General features: G+C 53.1%; 2 protein-coding genes across 2 annotated transcripts; both read right to left on the reverse strand.

Annotated features, from left to right (window-relative positions):
• Window positions 1–10,259: 10,259 nt before the first annotated feature.
• Window positions 10,260–11,252, reverse strand: LOC141022881 (uncharacterized). Its single transcript, XM_073499159.1, has 2 exons — window positions 10,820–11,252; window positions 10,260–10,621 (listed from the first exon to the last, which is right to left on the reverse strand). The coding sequence occupies exons 1-2, from the start codon at window positions 11,250–11,252 to the stop codon at window positions 10,260–10,262; spliced, it is 795 nt and encodes a 264-aa protein (XP_073355260.1).
• Window positions 11,253–16,960: 5,708 nt separating this feature from the next.
• LOC109747504 (protein MIZU-KUSSEI 1) lies at window positions 16,961–17,931 on the reverse strand. The gene has a single exon (XM_020306555.4). The coding sequence runs from the start codon at window positions 17,826–17,828 to the stop codon at window positions 17,061–17,063; it is 768 nt and encodes a 255-aa protein (XP_020162144.1). The 5' UTR covers window positions 17,829–17,931; the 3' UTR covers window positions 16,961–17,060.
• Window positions 17,932–23,560: the final 5,629 nt, after the last annotated feature.

A 23,560-nucleotide genomic window follows, 5' to 3' on the forward strand; every position in this document is an offset into this window, starting at 1 on the left:
ACCTCGCGAGGTTCTCATGAAGTGACCCATGACGACCGAGACCAGGCGGGCGCCAGCGCGCACAGTGTCCTTGTTTCCTCTTTGGTGCTAAGGAGGCAAGCACAGGCGCGGAGTACCGAGGCGTCAAGCAAAGGTTTCCATATTGGTGCAACAAGACCAAGACCAGCAGGACGGCAAAACGAAGGTCACCATGGAGCCCAAGGCGGCGTCACCACCAGAGCCTTTTGCAGGCGAAGACTGCTTTTGTCAGGATAAGCTGTACTAGCTGTCCCCTTTCAAATTGGCCGTTGTTGGCTCCCTTCCCGCTCAATATTTGGGGAGAGGACCAGGGCCTCTATAAATAGGGCTAGCCACCACAGTAGGAAAGAACTTAACTAGGATGGAACTCATTCAGTTCATCCTCACACCCACCAAGCACAAGAACACCTCGCCTCAGGAGGCTATTCTTCCCCTTGTACTGTTCATCCTCAGCCCAAGAGGCAATCCACCACCACCACACTGGAGTAGGGTATTACACCACAACGGTGGCCCGAACAGTATAAATCTTGTGTCCTTTGTGTTGCGAGTTCGTCGAGTTAGCCCTTGAGATCTTAGCGAAGCTAGGACGTGGATCGGTAGGGGGGGATCTTCGTGCGCACCCAGTGTTCGAACCTTGAGGGTTTTGCCGGAACCCGTGATCCAACATTTGGCACGCCAGGTAGGGGTGCGCCGGAGCTCTTCTCCCACCAGCCGATCCGCTCGTTGATCCTTCGGTGCTCTGCGGCTCCAATGTCCGGTGACTCATGAGCCAATACCGACCGTTGGGCGGCCTGGCCGGCCCGGGCGGCGCCATCTGCCCAAGAAGACCTCAACCCCGCGCCTCAGGCGGCATGCGCATCGCCAAACACCACAGGGCGCGGGCGGCGCGGTCACTCACCCTCTGCTCTTACTCCACGACAAGTGCGAGCAGCCGCGAGGGCCTCAAGCCACGCTGCCGCCACGGCGCCGCACACCCGGCGGGAGCAGGCGAACATGAGGGCCGCGCTCACGGTGGCTCGAGAGCTACTGCGATGCCGGTTAATGGAGAGCGGTCGGGATGCTTTGCTAGAGCTCGCCGCCGAGCTCTTGGATGCCGCGGCTTCAGGAGCGCCACCCTTTTGTACTCCGCTCACGCCACAAGCTGCAGCCGGGTCGCATGGTGGACCACGCCGCGCCCGTGTGCACAAAGGCGCACCACCCGGCTTCATCGACACCGGCGCGACCAATGGAGCTGTACGCCCGCTCGCGCCCGCGCCACCTCCGCTGGGCGCGGGCACGAGCGCCGCCACCTACGGTCCAGGTGGGATGCAACCCTACCATCCTCGAGGCGGCACGCTAGTATGGGCGACCTGGAGCTTGGGCACTACGGCGAGGTCTTCGAGGCGGCAGCCTCAGAGGCCTACATGCCCCACATGGTGGACCAGGAGTACATGCTGGAAGACGACCCTGGCTCGTTCCTTGAGTCGGCTGGGAGGAGGAGGCGCTAGAAGGCGGCACTCTTCAGGAGCCATCCGGAGGCCTCACCAACCGCGCCGGCGACAGCGACTACTGGGTACCACTAATCCCTCAGGAGCAGGCTTACGCTAACTGTGGTACGCAGGAGGATGAGGTCGCGGCAGCAGACGACGGTCCCAGCTCGTCGGCCTCCCTCCCACCGGGAGGGGCACGCTGGGGACTGCAGGAAGGAAGCTGGGACGAAGGCCCACCCCAGCGCCGCGCGGAGCAAGGCGTCCCTCGCAGGTAGGCCCTCTGCCGGGGAGGTTCTCCAGAGCCTACCCCCGGCAGAGGACCCGTGGTCGCCGAGGGTGTCGCCGGCGTCCCCTTTGCCCCTTTGGTGTCGTCCTGGTTTCCGGTCGCCCCCAACGGTGGCCGAGGGAGGCGCAAGGCGGGGCCCTCGTCTGGCGATATGAAGTAAGGCTCACGCCTATGAAGGTCTCCGCCAACGAGTGGGGCTGTACACGCCCCGGAGTCTCAGGAGTGCCACCCTCGGGCCTCGCGGGCTCCCTCCCACGTCCTAGTGGCAGCACTTAGCTCCGCGCTGGTGAGAAGACTTGAAGACAAGAAGACTAGACTAGGTGCCGGACGTGGCCATTTGCTTTGGATCCCTTTTCTGTAGCCTTGCCTTCTGGATTTGGATTTAAGTTGAAGTTGAATTTTCATTGATGCACGCGGGGGTGCCTTTTCTTGTTCGAGCGATTTCTTGCTATCTGGTTCTTGCCTTATTCCGAAGCTTGCGCTCGCTGCCTCCCCCTCGCGGTCCCCTCGCGAGCGGGACTGGGGGCAACATACGCACCGCGCGCGTCGATACCACGATCGGCACCTGATTCTCGCGACGCCCTCTCGGGCGAATCAGCAGACCCTTCAGGAGTTTCTCGGGAGCTCACGACCTCACGATCCAGTTCGGGGCTTACCCCGGCTAAGGTAAGGCGCAACGGTAAATTTACCACCAGACTCATGGATTCACAAAGGCGCACATTCAGCTTGACATAAAAGAATAAAGGCAGCGGTTTGTTTACACGGGGGGCTTCCCCTCTCAAAATGCTCTTACAACCTCTAGGGCCACACCCAAGCCTCTGCGTGCAGGACAAACAGCTGGGGAGCGCGGGGATCAGTCAGACATGTCGCTCGCCACATCGCCTTCAGACGAGCAGCTGGCATCGCTGCCACCGTCGGCAGCATCACCATCGCCTCCTCCGGCGCCGTCAACATCATCATCGACCACGTCGCCTTCGTCCGCCGCGACCACCACCGTGTCGTCGTCAGAAGAGAAGGCCCTGACCAGCGCGTCCACCTTATCCTCCACCCACCACGCCAGGTCGCCCCGGATGGCCTCAGGGACTGGAGCAATGGCGGCGTCAAAGTTGAAGTCCTGGTAGGTGTTCTGAAGATGGCTGAAGACACGAGAGAATGCACGCCCCAGCAGGTCGCGGCTCTTCTCTTTGACAAGCAGACGAGCTCTCTCGGAGCGGTTCTCCAGGCGCGTCACCACATCAGCGAAGAAGCGGAGGTGGCTGGCGTAGTCGTTCACGTGGGGGTGAGTGGCGTTCTCATCACAGATGTGGCCCAGGGCAGTATTGGCCCTTTCCAAAGGTCCTGAAGCATGGGAGCATGCACGCGCTCCAGCGTCCGCCGCTGAAGCACTTCCTCCCTGTTCTGCCGCGCAACAGACTCGGCATCAGCAACCCGCTTCTGAAGAGAGAGCAGCTCGGCACGGGCGGAGGCAAATTCCGCCTGCGCCGTGACCAGGGCAGCTGCCGTGGCCTCCTCGCGCCTCTCCACCTCAGCTAGCTTGGGCCTAAGGGCAGCAGCCCTACCCGCAGCCTCCGTCTCCGCAAGCTTCAACTTCATGTCATGCCTACCCTCAAGACCCGCGGGAACCTCGGTCACCCGGCGATCGACCTCCTCCTGGGCCTTGGCCTCGCGAGCACCGACGGCATCTTCTGCTTGGGCAACTTGACGCTCCCTTGTCTCCAGTCGCTCAAGCTCGAGCCTACGCTCCATGGCTTCCAGTGCCAACGCCTCCTCGCGCCTCCGGATCTCTTCTTCTTCGGCGAGCGTCCCCCTCAACGACGCAAGGGCAGCTCTGCGCGCCTCCACTTGCCGCTCCAAGGAGGCGCTCCAGACTTGGAGCTCCCACGCGCGCTTCTCCGCGGCCTCGCGGCGGCGGTCAGCTTCTCGGGCCTCTTCCAGAGCTCGGGAGCAGGCTTCACGTGAGGTTGCGAGAGAAGCTTCAGCCTTCGCGTTATCAAGCTCGCGCTGGAGACGCCCGAGGTTGATGGCCACCTTCAACTTATGCCGCTCCTCCGCCAACCGAAGACCCTCGGCCTCGAGGCGCACGTCGACACCTGCAAGTTCTTCACCGAGTCGGCTCATCGCGCCCATCGCCTCCTGGAAGAGCTCGTGACGAACAATGCTCCGTCCGTGCTCGAACTCAAGCGGACGGTCCATCTCGTCCTCCACCGCGGGGGCTGCAGGCGGGGCCCAAAGCGGCCCGCCCTCTCCCAGCAGGGGGCTGGCGCACGCCAGGAGGCCAGCCAGACCTCGCAAGGGGCCCGGATGAGTTGGGGCCCGCTGCTCGAGGAGGCGCCCAAGACCGAAGCCATCCAGCCACCGTCCATGATCAGAGGAGGAGCCCTCGGCACGCTCACTGAGCTCCAGGCAAGGCCGTGGAGGAAGGACGACGGGGGCGTAAGCTCAAGGCGCCATGGAGGCGAGCGCGCCCCTGCAACCGACCCCGCACCAAGAGCGACGTGCAGGCTAGGGGCTCAAGGTCAGCGGGGGAGACAAGGAGAAAGGAGACTGCTTCTCGGGAGACTCAGCGGTTGTGGCGGAAGGGACCCTGAAGAGCCAACATCAGGGAGGAAAGCAGCACTCAAGAAGCCACAAAGATACGGTACTTACTTGTCAATGGCGATGTACTTCCTCCACTTCAACGGCCCGAAGATGCCACCGCTGCCGCTCAGGGACCTCTTCCTCTTCCGGAGCTCCTCGAAGTCCATGCAGAGCCGACCAAAGTGTTGGACATGGCAGCCAGCACGAGGTGCAGCAGGAGAAGCACTTGAAGGGACAGCCTCAGGGGCGCCAAGCCGAGGAGAGCCATCGGGCGCCATCTCCCAGCAACCTGCCGAGGTCTCAGGAGCTTCGGCCTCAGTAGTCGCGCGCTGCGTCGCCCCCACAGCCGCCGCGTCAGGACAAGAATCACGGACTCCCGAGGACGACGCCTCGGGAGCCCCAGACGGCATCAGCACCCCAGTACTAGGGCCATCGGCCTCGAACGGTGCTTGCCTCCCTGCATCCACACTCGGGGTGAGCTCGGCGCCGGCAACGAAGAGGGGAACCACGTTGACGGGGTTCTCGCGGGGCCCCACCAGGCCGTCTGGGCGCAGCCCCCACTCGTCAAAAGAAGGCATGTGGTCCATGAATTCCTCCTTGTTCGAGCAACGGTACAACAAACAACTGTTCCCAGGCATGTCGTCTAGCAACGGAATGCCCGCCAAAGACCCCAAGCACCATCTGCCGCGTCTCAAGAGGGAGCCTGGACTCCTGAAGCCTCATATGGTCCTTGCTGTTGAGCAAGGCCCACATCGGCCGAGAATGGCGCTGAAGCGGAGCGACTCGACGCCGGACAAACTCCTTCACCACCATAGGCGCAGTTACGCCACGGTCCTTCAACCACTTCAGCCTGAGCCAGACGGGGACAAGGCAAGGGCTCACGAGCTTCTCGTGGCCCCAACCGGAGTTGGGGACGGCAGGCGCCGACGAAGAATGGAGCAGAGGGCTGAGCACTCCGACATCAACAAATACCCACCGTGTCTAAAACTCGCTCGTGGATGGAGGAAGATCAAACTCGATCCCCACGCCAGCCGTCGCAGCCACAGCCTGGAGGCTCAGGCATCCCGAGCTCTGCCGGGGGTCAATCAGATGCAACGAGAAGAAGTGGCGAAGAAGGGCCACGGAAGGAGCAATGCCCACCATGGCCTCACACACGAAGGAGAAGACGGCAAGAAGGGTCACGGATTGGGGATCAAGATGCAGCATGTGGATCTGGTAGTGTTCAAGCACTGCGTTGAAGAAGGCGGAGAAAGGAGGGACCAGGCCAGCCCAAAGGGCATGGATGAAGATTGGGACCTCGGTGGCAGCCCGGTCAATGCGAGCACGAGACACAGGCCAAGCCACCGTCTTCCCCCACTCATTGAAACTGGAGGCGAGCATGGGACGCACCTTGCCCATGGCCTCATTGTTGAGCACCAGTGATCGGCCAACTGCGGGTCGGCGGCCGGAGGCGCACTGGCCTAAGACAGAGGTTTCTTCCCCTTATCCGCTTCTTTCAGCGCCATGGCGATGGAGTGAGCAGAGCTCAGGTCAGATTGGAAAGAGGAGCGGAGTCCCGGGGAAGCAGAGGAATTGGGGAAGTGTGGTGCGGGCGATGGAAGAATAACTGTGTAGGTTGCGGTGGCCGCATAGCCAGGCGGATTCCAAGGCAGCGTGGGGAAGCAGAGGCGCCCACGTCCAATCAACCGCCATGCGTCGACCAAGGCCGCAGGCTGTTGGGGCCCGCGGTGCTCTGCACTTGACCTTTGGCTTCGCCTCGAAGCCAAGCCCGAGCGCTCCTTGGGCCCGGGGGCTACTGTCGGCGTTCTGGGAATGGGGGTCCCCAGACTTGCCTGCCTACGACCCATATTCACCAACAAGCACTCAAGACCCTCGCGAGGGTCCAAGCCTCACGAGGCGGACGACACAAGACCCCTTCTGGAGCGGCCTCATCAGGTTGGCTCGCGAGGGGCGGAGAGATCAAGGCAAGGAAAACCTCCCGAGGTTCTCGTGACGTGAGCCATGACGACCGAGACCAGGCGGGCACCAGCGCGCACAGTGTCCTTGTTTCCTCTTTGGTGCTAAGGAGGCAAGTGCAGGCGCGGAGTACCGAGGCGTCAAGCAAAGGTTTCCATATCAGTGCAACGAGACCAAGACTAGCAGGACGGCAAGACAGAGGTCACCATGGAGCCCAAGGCGGCGTCACCACCAGAGCCTTTTGCAGGCGAAGACTGCTTTTGTCAGGATAAGCTGTACTAGTTGTCCCCTTTCAAATTGGTCGTTGTTGGCTCCCTTCCCGCTCAATATTTGGGGAGAGGACCAGGGCCTCTATAAATAGGGCTAGCCACCACAGTAGGAAAGAACTTAACTAGGCTGGAACTCATTCAGTTCATCCTCACACCCACCAAGCACAAGAACACCTCGCCTCAGGAGGTTGTTCTTCCCCTTGAACTGTTCATCCTCAGCCCAAGAGGCAATCCACCACCACCACACTGGAGTAGGGTATTACACCACAACGGTGGCCCGAACCAGTATAAATCTTGTGTCCTTTGTGTTGCGAGTTCGTCAAGTTAGCCCTTGAGATCTTAGCGAAGCTAGGACGTGGATCGGTAGGGGGAGATCTTCGTGCGCACCCCAGTGTTCGAACCTTGAGGGTTTTGCCGGAACCCGTGATCCGACACCATTATCGTCGCCTTCCCCACGTCCACCTTCTGGTCGCCGATGGTGTACAATATGGTGCACGGGGTTTCGTCGTCCTACAAAGAAAATTCTGCAACGTGAGACATCCGAAAGGCAACGAAAACGTGAGATTATACATTTCTTAAAGGGGGCCGGTGTGACAGATACCGTGAGGGCGTCGAGCTCAGCCAAAGACGAAGCATCGCCGAGCACGTCCGGTGCGGGAGCCGGTGCCAGAGCCGGTGCGGGAGCCACTACAGGAGCCGGTGCGGGAGCAGGTGCAGCTGCAGGTGCTGGTGCAACGCTAGTCGAGCTGCTCCCCAAGATGTCAGCAAGGGGAAAGTCCACTGCATTTTTTCTGGATTTTGCCTGCTCCAATTGAAAACGGCCGGAACCAAGGAAGTAGACATATCTACAAGCACCTGTTTTGCGGCAGCTACCGCTGTTGCGACTGTCTCAGATGATTTCTTCTCAACCGCAATCTCAACCTTCTTGTTGATGTTTTCTTCAGTTAACCTCCGTCTTTCCTTTCTCTCCTCCGTGGGCTCACGGTAGTACTTCTTCCGCGTGGCGCCGTCTCCGACACCGTGCACGCGTCCATACGACGGTCGAGTCTCCATCGGGAGTCGTTTCAATATGTTCAACGCCCGGTTGAATGGAGTGTAACACTTGGGCCTCGCCAACGCCTCAGACGGCGAGTCGCTTTCGGCCGCAATCCTGTGCTGCTCTCTCTGCAAAAGGCACAAGGATCGTTTACAAATATGACTAACGTGCAGTCAAATTGATCAAAAACTAAAATTACCAGCAGTCTCATGAACCTCGTCGTGACCGCGTTCGTCTCGAAAATCTTCATCACTAGGTCCCACCGGTGCCGGGCCCTGAGAACGTCACGCTCCTGCGGGATGGTGAACTCCGTCAAGGGGTCTGGGATTCCCAGACTCGCGGCTTCCGCGTCCTCCTTTTTTGAATATGAACGACAGTGGGAGAGGCTCCCACTGACTTTGTATTACTCACAAAGAACCAGTTACAACATTGTTACATGTGGGGTGTTTGTGGGCCCCCGGCCATGTACCTCAGGAGACTACTTTTAACAATATTACAAGTTTTGTATGTAAGTGTCTAGGAAAGGACGCAATTCCTCCCTACAATTGTGAACCAACAAGGCCAAAAGCTCTTTGAATCTAGCCAACCATGAACCAAAAGAGTGTGGAATCCCTCTGAAGTATACATTATTTCTCTCTTTCCACAGGCTCCATGCAGCCATTAAGGAGATGTCCATGAACAGTGGTCGCCGCCAATGTTCCCTGCCAGCATGCAGCAAAGTGAGCCTATTCCCAAGGCTTGGCCAAAGCATGCCAACCTTGTCCCAGCATTGTTGGCTAAACGGGCAAGTGAAGAAGAGGTGCTCAGCCGTTTCCTCGGGAGGGTTCTGGCAGAGCATGCATGTGTAAGTGTTACCCGCCACGACAAAGTGTCTGCGTTTCAGCATGTTCCTAGTGTTAGGCGATCAACCAACAGCAGGCAACCAAACATTTTTAATTTAATCGGACTCTTAGCCTTCCATAGCCAGCCAAAGGCATCATCAGCAACCATCTCTCTGAAGCAGTGATCATAGTATCTCTTGGAGGAGAATGCCCCACCAAGGTTGCACTCCCAGGTATCGTTGCATTCCCTGTCAAGAAGCACATGCATCGATCCTTGTTGGATTTCTATGACCTCCTCTCTAGCTTGTGTGGATAGCGGCAAGTAGAAGATCAAGCTCGGGCCTGCAGCTGTGAGAATATTGACAGCAGGCTCATCTTCGTTCAAGCAGAAAGAGAAAGCTCTGGGGAAGATCTCCATTAGGGGGCATCACGGCCATCGAACCAGGCATCTTTCCAGAACAGGGAGGAGGATCCGTTGCCCAAAGTGACTCCGGTGATCCCACGGAACACATCACTGAGCTGCATTACGTTGCGCCACCAAAAAGAGCCAACTGGTTCCATTGCATGCGGTATTCTACCCGTGTAATAGGTATCCCAGATAATAGTCACCCAGGGGCCGTCGTGGTGGTTATAAAACTTAAACAGATGCTTCAGAAGGAGGGCCACATTCTGGGTTTTGATATCGATGATCCCAAGCCCACCTTTGCGTTTGGGCCTACAAACCAACTCCCAGGCTGCTCGGGAGTTATTTTTGACACCATCGTCAAAGTTCTTCGCCCAAAGACAGTATCTGCGCGGCTTATCAAGGTGCTCAATCACTTTTGGGTGAAGCTTAACCGTACACATGGCATAAATTAGCATCGATGTTACTGCTGAATTGACTAATGTGAGTTTGGCCCCGGATGACATCAAAGACAGTGCCGTGGACATCTTTCTTTCCACTCCATGCAAAAGTGGCATGAGCTCTAGCAATGTCGGCCTCGTCGTGCCCATGGGGAGGCCGAGATATGTGAACGGCATTGTGCCAACTGAGCAGCCAAAGACATGTGCCAATTCCAGTGCGCGCTGCGGATCAAGGTTAATGGGAATGAGGGTGGATTTGTGGAAGTTGATCTTCAGACCAACCGATGCTGCATAGTCCTCTAGGATGGTTTTCGTGCGGGCAGCTTGATCAGGGCGGGCTGGCATCACCAGAATGGTGTCGTCCGCGTATTGCACCACCGGATAGTCACCATCGCGATTGCATGGGATGAGCAGTTCAATCAACCTATGAGCAAACGCGTCATTGACCGCGGCTTGGAGAAGATCAGCAGCGAGGACAAAAATCAGTGGAGAGAGGGGGTCACCTTGTCGCACCCCACATTTGCACTGAAACTTTCTGCCAGGGACCCCATTAAGGAGGACAGAAGACACACCAGAGCCAAAGATTTTTTCCATCCAACCCAGCCACTTTTCATCAAACCCCATGTGTCTCATGATCTCCATCATTGGGACATGCTCTATGGTGTCAAAGGCTTTGGCGAAGTCGAGTTTGAGCAGTATAATCTCACGCGACGACCTCTGGCATTGGTGAATGTATTCAAATGACCATGCAAGACAGTCCTGGATGGTTCTTCCCTTAATGAAGCCATACTGGTTCCTATGGATGATCTTCAAGATAACTTTCTGCAAACGATTGGCCAAGATATTTGTGACAATTTTCAGACAACAGTTCTGCAGGGTTATTGGCCTGTAATCGTTGGCAGTTTCAGGAGATGAGGTCTTTGGTATCAAGGTAATATATCCCTCGCTAATGCTGGTGATATCAAGGTTGCCCTCATGGAAATCCTAACACATCCTGTAGAAATCCTCTTTAATAATCTGCCAACAACTCTTAAGAAAGCAGCCGTTAAAACCATCAGGGCCCGGGGCCCGGTCGGCTGGCATTTCTTTTATCACCGCATCAATCTCCTCCTTAGAAAATGGTACTGACAACTCATCTAAACCAGGAATTTGTCTAATGATCCAGGAGAGGTTGAAGCGCACGGTAGTAGGTTTGGAAGAGCCCAAACGTTCCTTATATGTTTTGTACAAAACCCATTCTTTGCCGATGTGATCACTCACCACCACGTCCCTGTCCCGTAAGTTAGCAATCGAGTTTTGCCTAAACCTCTCAGTCGTGAGGGATTGAAAGAGTTTAGTATTTTCATCTGCGAATCAGGAATATCTGACAGTGCATCGTTTCCTCCAATAGTCATTCTGATATTTCAGCAACATATCTAGATGCAATTTCAAGATACGCCTGAAGTTTTTTTCTTGTATAAAGAGTGCTCGTTTATCCTCAAGATTATCCAACTGAGCGAGAGCTTCATTACTGTTTTGAATCATGGTTTTCAGTTTCGAGATACCACGGGTCCAACGCTTAAGCTCATAGCGCAGATTTTTCATCTTTTTGCAGATAAGTGCCGTGGAGTTGGGAGCATGGCATGGCTTGGACCAGGAGCGTGCGACCACGTCAGAGAAGCCCTCATGATTGACCCAGTAGTTTTCAAACTGGAAGAGCTTGGACTTGGGGATTTTAGACTCAATGGCCACAACACATGGGATGTGATCAGAAACTGGTTTGCCAAGAGGTAAGACCATCGTGTTCGGGAAGGCAGTGGTCCAATTAGACGACGAGAAGAACCAGTCAAGTTGTTCAAGCAAGGGGTCATCCTGCATGTTACTCCAAGTATACGATCGACCCTTGACAGGGAGTTCCATCAGAGTTTGTGCACGGATGATTTCATTGAACAGGAGCATATCAGCAGCATCTCCACCAGGTTTGTTTCTATTAGCCATGGAGCGAATGAAGTTGAAGTCCCCCAATATCAGCCAATTTTCACGGCTGGGTATATTGAGATCAAACAGCCAAGAACTAAAATCCACCCGACGCTGGCCAGAACAAGGGCCATAAACATTGACTAAATTCCAGGCCTCATTAGATTGCATGGAAACAAAAGAAACACCCACAACAAAGGAGTCAATAAACCACGGCGTGCCCACAAACAGAGAGCTATTCCAAATTGTGATAATACCACCCGAAGCACCCATGGAAGGTGCAAATGCAAACTTATCAAAGCGCTTAGGACAGAAAGTTTTAATAAAAGCTAGATCAAACGATTCACGTTTAGTTTCCTGGATACATAGCACCGAACAACCGCCAGTATCAATCGCATTTCTAAGAGCCAAAAGTTTGCTTCAGAGTTTATGCCTCTGACATTCCACAATAACATGTTCCAAGATTTATTCATGACGGCCGAGAAGATCAGTCTTCAGTAGTAGAAGCCATTTGCTGGCCATCCAGCAGCTTCTCCGCAGATAGATCATCAGGAGCAATCCCGCAGCGGCCACCCACTTGTTGGATTTCCTCAATAGAGGTAGGAGGCGGGCAGGAAGCAGAGGCCACCTGTGCAGGAGCAGCAGCCATGGACATGGCCTTAACAAAAGGCAGCACACGAGCTCTCACCCTCGATCTTGTCTGTTTGATGTCATTGGCCTGGTTGACTTTGAAGCCATCGTACTTGTTTGACCTGGTGCTCCTTCTAACCGCAGTGGTGTCAAGGGCACATTAGCATTACGCGAGCTGGTGACCGCAAAGAGAGACGAAGAAGAAAGCGTCTGGAGAGCAATCCCATGAACATGTAAAGCAGCAAGAACTGACTGAGATTCGACAGGTTCAGAAATGAAATGTGCCGTGATGGCCTTAAGTCCAGGGGATCGATCAACCAAGATCCATTCCTCATCAACAACATTAGCTATGCCAGGTACGTCCTCTTGCAGCAAGTTGCTAGGAATGATGTTGGCTCCCATCTGGAAGTGAGCACCAAAAAGCATAGACATGAAATCTGGCTCGGGCACCATATTGGACAACCACACAGCACGGACAGAGTTCATGTGGTTCTGAATGACCCTGAAGGGGTTAAGTGGGAGCATGACAGTCTCATGCTACACATCAGTAAGGGCCCGAGTGTACATGCGTTTGAGCATTTCTCCAATCCAAAGCAGAAATTCCTGGTCAAGAGTAACCATGAGATTAACTGAATCACCACCAGCTCTGAGAAATGTTGAATGTGCCATAGGATTCCCAAGAACAAAACCATCAGCCAAAGCTTCAACCGCCTCAATTTCCTCATCAGACGCCCAGACATCAGACAAATTGTCTTGAATGTTATGCTCAGGATCAACACCATCCATCAGGGGCGGCCCATCATACTGAAAAAAAGGTTCTAAAGCTGAAACCTGAATAAGGTGGAGGAATAACTGGCCAGGGACGCCACCCATTTTCCTGAAGCTCTTCCGGTGCATGTGCAGGGGCATTCCAAGCAGCTTCATTCAGCGCCTCCTGTGCAGCCATCTCATCGAGCCTGGCCTGCTGCATAACAGTGTAGAACGGGAGCTGATACAGGTGCGGGGATGCATTAAGGAGGGGAGGAGCTTCCTCCGTGCCAACCAGATCAGGGATGGTGTTTCTGCCATTAAGCACATAGACTGGGACAGACCAAGCGCGGCCAAGTCCAGGCAGCGGACCAACTCGAGTGACCAAAAGACTGTGTGGAGCTTCAGCAACATCTTTGATATGACATTTAACTAGAACACGGGCTTTGTTTTGTCCTGGGCGCGGCCAGACAAGCAGTTTACCAAAATTAGAGACAGACTTATGAATGTAATGCTCAGTCTGATAATCCATAGGGAAAGCAAGAAGCATAATCCAGACTTCATATTCAAAGGCAGACATGCGCATATTAAGACCTTCATCATGCGGGACTAAAGAAAACGTGGAATCATATGGACCTCTTCCCGCCGTAACCACAGCTTCCGAGGTGGTGGCACCCAATGTTCCTCTGTTTTAGCCCCTTCATGTACTTCGACTTTTTTTTTGGCAGCTTCGACCTCGCAAGCCGCCTTGAATATTTCAAAGTTCTCTGTCGTGATTGTCGGATTATCCTTTACAATCTCGGAGTAGGGTTCCTTTTTGTTGACGATCCGATATTTCACCCTTGATTTCCAGGCGGCCAACGCGTCGCTAAACTTGGTCATGGCGTGTTTGTTTATCTTCTTCATTGTCGGGTCCTTATCTGGATCTTTATAATCATTTTCATTCCGGCCCGGGAACAAGAATATCTGGTGCAGCTTCTTTAGGAGGGAGGGCCTCATATTATCTATCTTCTGTAGTTTCTCATCGTTGATGGTGGCGGTTGTCCGTATGGTGCAGCCTATTTGATTGCCGTAGCACGCGCGCACTTCCTCGGGCGCGTTTGGCTCAAAATTGTCGTCGTCCACCTCCGTGACCACCAGTCTAGTAGTCTTGAGCTTGTTAGGAAGCCGTTGCCTCTTTGCTTTCGGTTCTATACCGGCTCCGCTAGTCTCGGCGCCGGTCTCAGTCTCAGCGCCGGTCTCGATGTCGGTCTCAATCTCCGATGTGACAGGTGGACCCAGCAACATCAACTCTTGATCGTCGGCTTCCCTCAAAAATTCTTCTGCCGCCAGGTAGACGTTGTCGCAGTCACCAGAACCCTGTCCTTCATCGTTGCTAGCCATGTTTCCTATGATTAAATCTAGTCAATTAATTCTAGACCTAATAAAATGAATAATGGCATAAAAAAAGGCATATGCTTTGCAGGAACGTTGACTCCTTCCCGGTGCAGCAAATCGCGGGCACTCGATATGTCCTAGTTTGTAGCACAAGTCATGCCGAAATTCACGGAAAATTTCGGCATGACCTTTGCTTTAAAGTGGACAAATCGAGCACCTGAAATTTGCCGGAACGGAAATGAATCAACATTCCGGCAAAACATAGGCCACCCGCGCTTCATTCCCTGGAAACAACAAAAGGCCACATGGGCACAATCGAACCACACTTCAATGAAAAGATATAACATGACCACTTCAATGAAAAGATAAAATCAACAATAAAAGTCTAGGAAGGATCATCTTTAAAATAAAAGTTGCCTAAATTCTTTTCCTAGAAAAATAGTGGTCTTTTCAAAAATCAAAAACCTTTGCAAAATGACCTCACTAAACACTTCTCTACCTAGGACAGAACCGAAATTTTGTTCTAGCTATTCCTCTCTCTCTCCCCCTCTCTCTCACACACACACACATTATTTTCTCTAACGCTTCTCTGCCTAGGACAGAACCCAATTAAATTGCAAAGGAACTCCATTTCTCTAACCCTTCTCACCTAATGCTCTAAAATAAATTCTTCCTCTAACCTAGCGAACCTAGTTAATCTAGCTTAAACCTAACGAACCTAATTAACCTAGCTATTTAACCTAGTTAGTAAACCTAGCTAGTTAACCTAGTTTACCTAGATAATTAACCTAATTAAAGTAGTTAACCTAGCTAGTTCTCTGTCAAAGCCCTAACTAAATTTTTGCACTAACCTAGATAATTAACCTAATTAAACTAGTTAACCTAACAAGTTCTCTGTCAAAGACCTAAATAAACTTTTGCACTAACCTAGATAATTAACCTAATTAAACTAGTTAACCTAGCTAGCTAGTTCTCTGTCCAATGTTTGTGCTATGCATGAGAGAGAGAGAGAGGAGGGGTGGGGGCTTACAGAGGATGGCTCCGGTCGTGGCGAGGGAGGCAGGGGCGTCTCCGGTGACGGCGAGGGAGGCAGTTGTGGCGAGGGAGGCAGGGCGTCGAGGGTGGCTCGCTAGCGCCGAGGGCGGCTCCGGTGGCGTTGATGAGGCCGCGCGGCTCCGGTGGCGTCGACGGCGCGCGGCACTGGTGGCTCCGGGGGCGTTGACGTCGGCAGGAGACGGCGGCGAAGTAGGGCGACGGCGAATTGGGGAGACGGCGGCGAAGTGGGGGCGAGAGATTTGGGGGAGAAGTGGTGGCCGTGGGGAAACCGCTTTTGGGTTAAGTCGAACTTAGCGGTAGCGCGTTTATGTAAAAGCGCTATAGCTAGCGCTTTTCAGTAAACGCGCTACTGCTATAGATATGTATTTTCCTTTTCTTTTCTTATTTCCTTTTCTCTTTCTATAGCGGGGGTCTAAACAAGCGCTACTGCTAAGTTATCTATAGCGCCTCTGATGAACAGACGCTACTGCTATTCCTTTTTCCTTTTTCCCTTTTTCATTTATTTTTCTTTACATTTTTTTTCTTTCTCCTTTTCTTATCTCTTTCATTTTCATTTACTTTTCTATTTGTTTTTCATTTAATTTTTTTTATTAATAGCAGCGCATTTCACACTAAAATAAACTTAGCGGTAGCGCTCTTTCTAGAAGACCGCTACCACTATATATAGCCTATTGGCTTAGTAGTGAGAATTTTAATAGTAACGATTTTAAAAGTAGATACGCTACTGCTACGTTTATGTCTGCAACGCGTTTATCCTGCACGCGCTATTGTTATTTAGCAGTAGCGCCGTTTTTTAACGAGCGCTAGTGCTAAAGTTCTGTGTATAAGATTTTCGATAGTAGCAATGATGCGAGCCGGCAAGCCATTCTTCCCTGGACGGCACTGACCTGTCTGCCACCAGGCTCGCCGCCGTCATGGATCTGATGTGCTGAGCCGCTCCCGACGCATCCACCGAAACCGCGCCCGTGCTCCCTTCCGGCAAAGGTTGCGAGATGCGCCGGGTCGTGGCCCTGGAGCCGCGACCCCCCGGCGCAAAGCGCCGCCCGCGCTCCGCGCCCAGGCCGCGCGCCTCCGCCGCGAAAGCCACAAAATCACCGACCGACGGTCCCTCCGGCACCGCACACAGCTGCCGCTCCGATTCCTCCCCGACGTCTTCGTCTTCAGATTCTGCCGCCGACAGCGCCCAGAAACGGTTGCGGCAGGCCCCAGCCCTCGCCGCCGGCAAGCCGGCATGCTCCCCCGCCGTGCGCGCCTGGGAAGAACCCGCACCACGGCGGACCAAGGTCCACGCCGCCGGAGAAGCCCCACCCGGCGCCCGCCCCGTTGGAGAAACGCAGTCGCCAGCCCCGTCGCCTGTCCGTACACCTAACGGCTCGCACATTTCGAACCCCCACAGAGAGAGGCTGGGAGGGTATACCGTATACGAAGGCGAGCTGGAAAGTTAATGCGGTACACCCCTCGCCACCAATCGAACACTACTCACAGTAGTTCATCATGGACATTCTCATTAATCCAGATCGTGCATCGTGGCCCAGCCTGCATGCGATGCGAGGATGGACTACACTAGACGCATAGGTCGCCCCATGCGATGCATCTTGAAAGATGAACCGCCCCACACGCAGTACCCAAGATGATTGCCATTCGATCGGTTTCAGGACCAGAACCTGTCCAAGGGCGATGCTTGCATCCATCGGCCATGCTGGTTGATGCTGATCGATACCTACTCATATAATCGCTGTTGGTGCATAAGAACATGAAGCTAAGATAAGTAGATAACTAGCTAGCTCGTGATTAATATTCATATTTTTGCTTTGATCAGTCATACTTCGGCAACTGATGTGATCTGTCAATAACTCGCAGCGAGAATGCAAAAGTAACTACTGTCTAGCACGGACATGTACTCAGAACTTGCTATATTACACATAATCTCTCTCTATATATATATCAGTCCAATTTCTCCAAAAACCGATGTGATCTGCTCGCATGAGTATACATGTAAGACGAAGTGCTTGTCTTTGTTCACTTCATCCTCACTAGGAAAATGCTCAGCTCCGGTGCGCTGCCGTCGTCGCCGCCGCCACCGTCGCCTCCAACGCCGCCCTCGTGGGGGTTGATCATGTAGAACGCCTCCGAGTCCTTGGAGCCGACGACGCGCTCGACGCGGGCGCGCACGTACGTGAGCTCGCCGTCGGGCCCCGCGGGCACGCCGCCGTCCTTCTCGGGCGCGGCGGGCAGCACGCCGGCGCCCATGGAGACGCCGCGGAGCAGGCGCATGACGTGGCGCTCGTCGTCGGAGGCGTCCTTGCGGCGGATGGAGTAGCCGGCCTTTCGGCCGTTGCAGAAGACGGCCCACACGTACTCCTCCACGAGCCGGCGGCGCGCGCTGCGGGTGTCGCTCTCCAGCGCCAGCTTGACCACCCCGGACGCGATCTCCTTGTGCAGCGCGCTGGTGAGCATGGGCAGCTCGATGAGGAACACCGGCGGCGCGCGGGTGTCCTCGTGGATGGCCAGGCTGACGCGGCCTCGCCGGTGCCCGAAGAGCGTCACCGTCGTGGCGTGGTCCGCGAGGAGCGCCCGGCTGTTGTGCCGGCCCAGCAGCGCCACCATCTTGCACCCCGACGAGAGCATCGGCATGAGCTTGAACATCTTGAAGATCCCTCCTCCATGGCCATGGCCGCCTCCTTTGCCGCCGCCGCCGCCGGCGCTGTCCGGGGTCTTGGTCCGGCGCCCGTTTGTGGACGGCCGGAGCAGCGACCGGAGACTTGGGCCGTCGATGAAAGACGGCATCGACGAGTGAGATAGAACCTGTACTTGGCGATCGAGTTGGTGCAGTGAGGCTTTTCTCTTAAGCAAAGGGGCTTCCCTTGTCGTGCGGATATATAGCCAGCCAGCCAGCCATGGGGACGAGGGAAAGAGGTTGGCTGGTCGTTATTGCGCTGTGTACCGTACCATCGTGGGGCTGGAGCCTGATCGAACTCATCGTTTACCTGCTGCTGCTCGGATCGGTCCGGGCGTCCCCTCTGCATCTGAGCGTGACCTCACATGCATTTCCATATAGTTTGATCCGTGCTGCTTGTACAATTCTTATGTACACTTATGTTGTACTGGCTAATGTCTACTGAGTACTATATATAGTTGGTACACATGTGTTGTGACGATGAAGAAAAATGCACGTGATAGTAAAGGTCGTATTAACAGTTCAACACCAATTCTACACGTCGTTCCAATATCTATCTTTGCCGCGTTACCACGAAAATATGGTGGAATGTGATGAACTAGGGATTGTTTTGGGAATTTAGACCGTGTTACTTGCACAAATACTCTTTGGCGCACCTCCTTTTTGGCATTGCCAGCGTGCCTAATCTTTTGCGATGCAAGAGTAGACGTGCAAACAATGTTTGCACAATGTTTTCCTTTGATTCGTTACGACAAATCTGGGTCACCAAACTTCTCTATGCAATCTTTTTTGAGCAAAAGGGGTTTCCCCACATTTCCGTTAGTAGAAAGTAGAAACCATCAGAAGTTCACAAAACAGTACTAGGAACGAGCAGCACAGCAAGGTAGAGTCACAAGAGTAAAGAACAACTCTCTCTTATGACTCAAAAACTATCTGCTATAGCAAAAGAGGGGGCTGGGGGGGAAAATGACCTTGCAAACCCCAAATAAAACCAAACTACATAATACTCCATTACAAGATCAAAATAAACATGAAATATCAATGCGGAGGAGACATGGAAACTACATTTAAGCAGGCAGCAACACAAATGAGATCATAAGCAAAATCACCGAGGATGCATGGAACAGGTCCCATATTTCTTCCTCTCTCTTTTGCCCTATCCTTTAGTCACCCTCTATGCAATTATAAACAATGCTATGGTGGAAATCATTCCCCATCATCTGAATGAACAATAAATCTGAAAAATAATAAACCATTCTAACTTCTTTACAACAAACATAGCGGGGTGTTGTGTTGGAAATATGCCCTAGAGGCAATAATAAAATGGTTATTATTGTATTTCCTTGTTCATGATAATCGTCTATTGTTCATGCTATAATTGTATTAACTGGAAACCGTAATACATGTGTGAATACATAGACCACAACATGTCCCTAGTAAGCCTCTAGTTGACTAGCTCGTTGATCAATAGATGGTTATGGTTTCCTGACCATGGACATTGGATGTCATTGATAACGGGATCACATCATTAGGAGAATGATGTGATGGACGAGACCCAATCCTAAGCATAGCACAAGATCGTGTAGTTCGTTTGCTAAGAGCTGTTCTAATGTCAAGTATCGTTTCCTTAGACCATGAGATTGTGCAACTCCCGGATACTGTAGGAATGCTTTGGGTGTACTAAACGTCACAACGTAACTGGGTGGCTATAAAGATGCACTACAGGTATCTCCGAAAGTGTCTGTTGGGTTGGCACGAATCGAGACTGGGATTTGTCACTCCGTATGACGGAGAGGTATCTCTGGGCCCACTCGGTAATGCATCATCATAATGAGCTCAATGTGACTAAGTAGTTAGTCACGGGATCATGCATTACGGAACGAGTAAAATGACTTGCCGGTAACGAGATTGAACGAGGTATTGGGATACCGACGATCGAATCTCGGGCAAGTAACATACCGATTGACAAAGGGAATTGTATACGGGATTGATTGAATCCTCGACATCGTGGTTCATCCGATGAGATCATCGTGGAACATGTGGGAGCCAATATGGGTATCCAGATCCCGCTATTGGTTATTGGCCGGAGAGGTGTCTCGGTCATGTCTGCATGGTTCCCGAACCCGTAGGGTCTACACACTTAAGGTTCGGTGACGCTAGAGTTGTTATGGGAAATAGTATGTGGTTACCGAAGGTTGTTCGGAGTCCCGGATGAGATCCCGGACGTCACGAGGAGTTCCGGAATGGTCCGGAGGTAAAGATTTATATATGGCAAGTCATCATACGGCCACCGAAAGTGTTCGGGGGTATGCCGGTATTGTACCGGGGCCACCGAAGGGGTTCCGGGGGTCCACCGGGAGGGTCCACCTGCCCCGGAGGGCCTTATGGGCTGTTGGTGGAAGGGAACCAGCCCCTAAGTGGGCTGGGCGCCAACCTCCCCTAGGGCCCATGCGCCTAGGGTTGGAGGAAACCCTGGAGGGGGCGCCCCCCTTGACTTGGGGGGCAAGCCACCCTCCCTGGCCGCCGCCCCTCCCACCAGATGGGATCTAAGGGGCCGGCCCCCCTCTCCCTTGCCCCTATATATAGTAGAGGGGTGGGAGGGCACCCGTACCCCTGCCTGGCGCAACCCTCTCCTCCTCCTCCGTAGTGCTTAGCGAAGCTCTGCCGGAGAACCACGAGCTCCATTGCCACCACGCCGTCGTGCTGCTGGAGTTCTCCCTCAACTTCTCCTCTCCCCTTACTGGATCAAGAAGGAGGAGACGTCCCCGGGCTGTACGCGTGTTGAACGCGGAGGCGCCGTCCGTTCGGCGCTAGATCGGATCTTCTGCGATTTGAATCGCCGCGAGTACGACTCGATCAACCGCGTTCTTGTAACGCTTCCGCTTAGCGATCTTCAAGGGTATGAAGATGCACTCCCTCTCTCTCGTTGTTAGCATCTCCTAGATTGATCTTGGTGACACGTAGGAAAACTTGGAATTATTGCTACGTTCGCCAACATGTTCTACTCACATGTGGGCTTTCGTGAAGAAATGAAATTCATATTGCTCTATAGGCGAAGAAGACAAAATCAAACCTCCAAAATGCTTCAAAAAGTCCTTTTTTAGAGCACCGATTTTGACGTTTTGTCGAGAACACCAGGAATGTCATTCCTTCTAAAAATCACATGTGGATAGAAGACTCGATCATGTTTGCTACAAAAATATTCAGAATTGTTATTTTGTATTGTTTTACTGTTTATTTTGGGTGCATGTGCACCCAAGAGTCAAATGTCTGCGGCGATGTATATGAATATGGTAGAATTTTGTATGATATTGATGTGGCACATATTGGACAACTCGGGTCCACCAGAACCAGGCGGCGGGATAGTATGCATGTATTGGCCCTCTCCTCTACACCAAACATGCCCCTCCCCCGCCCCCTCCTTTATTTATGCACACACATCACATTGGCAAGATTGACGGTTTACTGATGTTCAACACAATGTTCTAGTAAAATCGATAGTTTGCCAACAATTCAGTTAATAGCAACAAACCAATCGATCAAACTTTGGAAACATGCAGACCATCTCCATATAGCCGCCTGTAGCTAATAGGCCCTCTTGCTATACCTATATAGCGGGCGAAAGCCTATTTCGAGGAGGCTAATAGGCCCTTCATTATGTAGAGAAGAGTTCGGTCACAGTCACGTCAATTGTCCTAAGATCTTGAATTCCATTGTGGTAGTTTAGCCAGTATCAGATAAAAATGTGTTTCAGCCCTATGTCTTTTATATTCTCAGCCCTTGCTTTTACCAACAAGGAGCTTTTGGACCATGGCCAATGGGATAGATGGGGATGCTGGAAGGACCACTCGGAGTGGTGCCGGGAGGAAGAAGGGTTCTTTTCCAGTTCGGCATGTGTCTCCACTGTCCACACCCTATTGAGGATTACCTTCAAAGTTGCCGTCACGGGCTCTGTTCAACTTGCTGATCTCCGCATCAAACACCACTAGCTAGCTAGATCACCACAAAGCTAGCTTCCATTTCCCATTCCTTTGAGTGTTTCTCGCATGTCAGGATGACGGAAACGCCAACCATATGATCCACACATATATGCATGCATCATACACGCATGTCATGTCATGTTCAAACTAACGTACAATTCTATCGGTGTTACCTTTGTTGCCTTATCAGCGAGGCACTACTTTGCGTGGTGATACTCCATCTAATCCGAACCGTGGGGGTCAATAAGCTTGCTAGCGATCTAGTATCTCTTGCCCGTACGTACAATGATGCTGGCTAGCTAGCGAATTATTGGAGAATGCGTGGAGATGCGGTAGCCATGGCGCGCGCCCTGTGGATTAAGCTGTGGGCCGGTGTGCATGCACATGGCATGTTTGATACTAGATGGGACGGGCTTCATATGTGTATCCACGTTGACGTTGTTTTCTGGCTGTTAGGTGTAGTTCATTTTCGATCGTGAGAAGATGACACTGAGCGTACTGCGTCTGCATGTGCGGCAGACTGTGTTAGCTAGAACTTGGTTCGGATCAAAAGACCTCGTGATCAGTGTCCAAATTAAGCATGATCGGCCAGGCTTTGTGTAGACAGTAGAGAATTCGATCGACCAGCCACGTGCTAGGATCTTAGTGCCAATAATTGGAGATTGATTAAATTAAGGAGCTTCTGACCCACTGCCAGAGCTAGAACTAGTGTGCTCCACCGTCTATCTCTGTTCGGCGAGACGGTGGAAAGAAGAAGACGACGACGATCGAAAGGCAGGCAGGCCTATCCACCATCTCTGCTCGGTGAAGGGAAAGCCGGCCGGGCATCCGCATATGGACCCAGGACAACACATGGAAGAGAATCGAAGGATTTTAGAGTACGTATTTATTAGGCGTCGTTCGATCGACGGCGACGGCGACCCGTTGTTAAAAGGAAGGCGAGCACGCACGTGACGCTGCGCCTCGCTCTCCTTAACTTCTCGAAGAGATCTAGCTGTGCCATATGCTCCTGCTTTCCGGCCGGTCGGCCTCCGTGGATCCCATCCCATGCCATGCGTACCCCACTACGGAGAGGGACACGACGCCGCGCTCGCTTGCTTGCTAGCTCCTTCCTGCACAGGAAGCTCCTTGGTGTTTTCCTGTTCTGTACGTGCGTTCCGTTGAAACCCTGCAGTTCTGGGACCAGTTCGATACAGTTCGCTAGCTACCTTGCCAGTCACTTGCCGATACGTGGTAGTCCACAGATCAGCACATTGACCCATCATTTTCTTCCCCCCACAAATGTCACACCTTCCTTTGGATCTTGAATAAGAGAAAAATTAACCAGTTCATCTCATCTCGTCCAGTATTTCGTGCCGGTTTGTTATACAGTTACAATTCCGTTGTGACAGTCGATCAAGTAGACCCATTTCCGTTCTTTCTTCTTCCAGCCTGGATTTTGTCAAAGAAACACATGAATTGCAGTTGAAGATCATGCGCCAAGATGATGCCGATCATGGGTATTCTGAAGGTGGCGCTGGTAATATAAAGCCTGGAGAATGATCAGGTTTCTCGGGCAATTGCGGGCTGACCGCGGATCCATCCATCGAGATTGTGATGCGCACTGTTAACGCTCTTGCTGTCCCGGTCAGCATCTTTCAGTTGCTGTTGCTTGATGGTACGAATCATGGCGCGCCATGACAGAAGAAGAATCGGGCTTTCCTTCCTCTCGACATGAGTACATGGTGGCACACATGACCACCATGACCAGCCGAGTTAAGCACCGGGCCAGCCATCTCGCGCGCTGCAAGTGCTAACGCCAAAGTGACAGATCGTGGGATAAGCAGCACGTCGCACCATCACAACTTTGGTTGCGCCAGGCC

Source organism: Aegilops tauschii, chromosome 5 (assembly GCF_002575655.3).
Source record: "Aegilops tauschii subsp. strangulata cultivar AL8/78 chromosome 5, Aet v6.0, whole genome shotgun sequence".
Lineage (NCBI taxonomy): Eukaryota > Viridiplantae > Streptophyta > Magnoliopsida > Poales > Poaceae > Aegilops > Aegilops tauschii.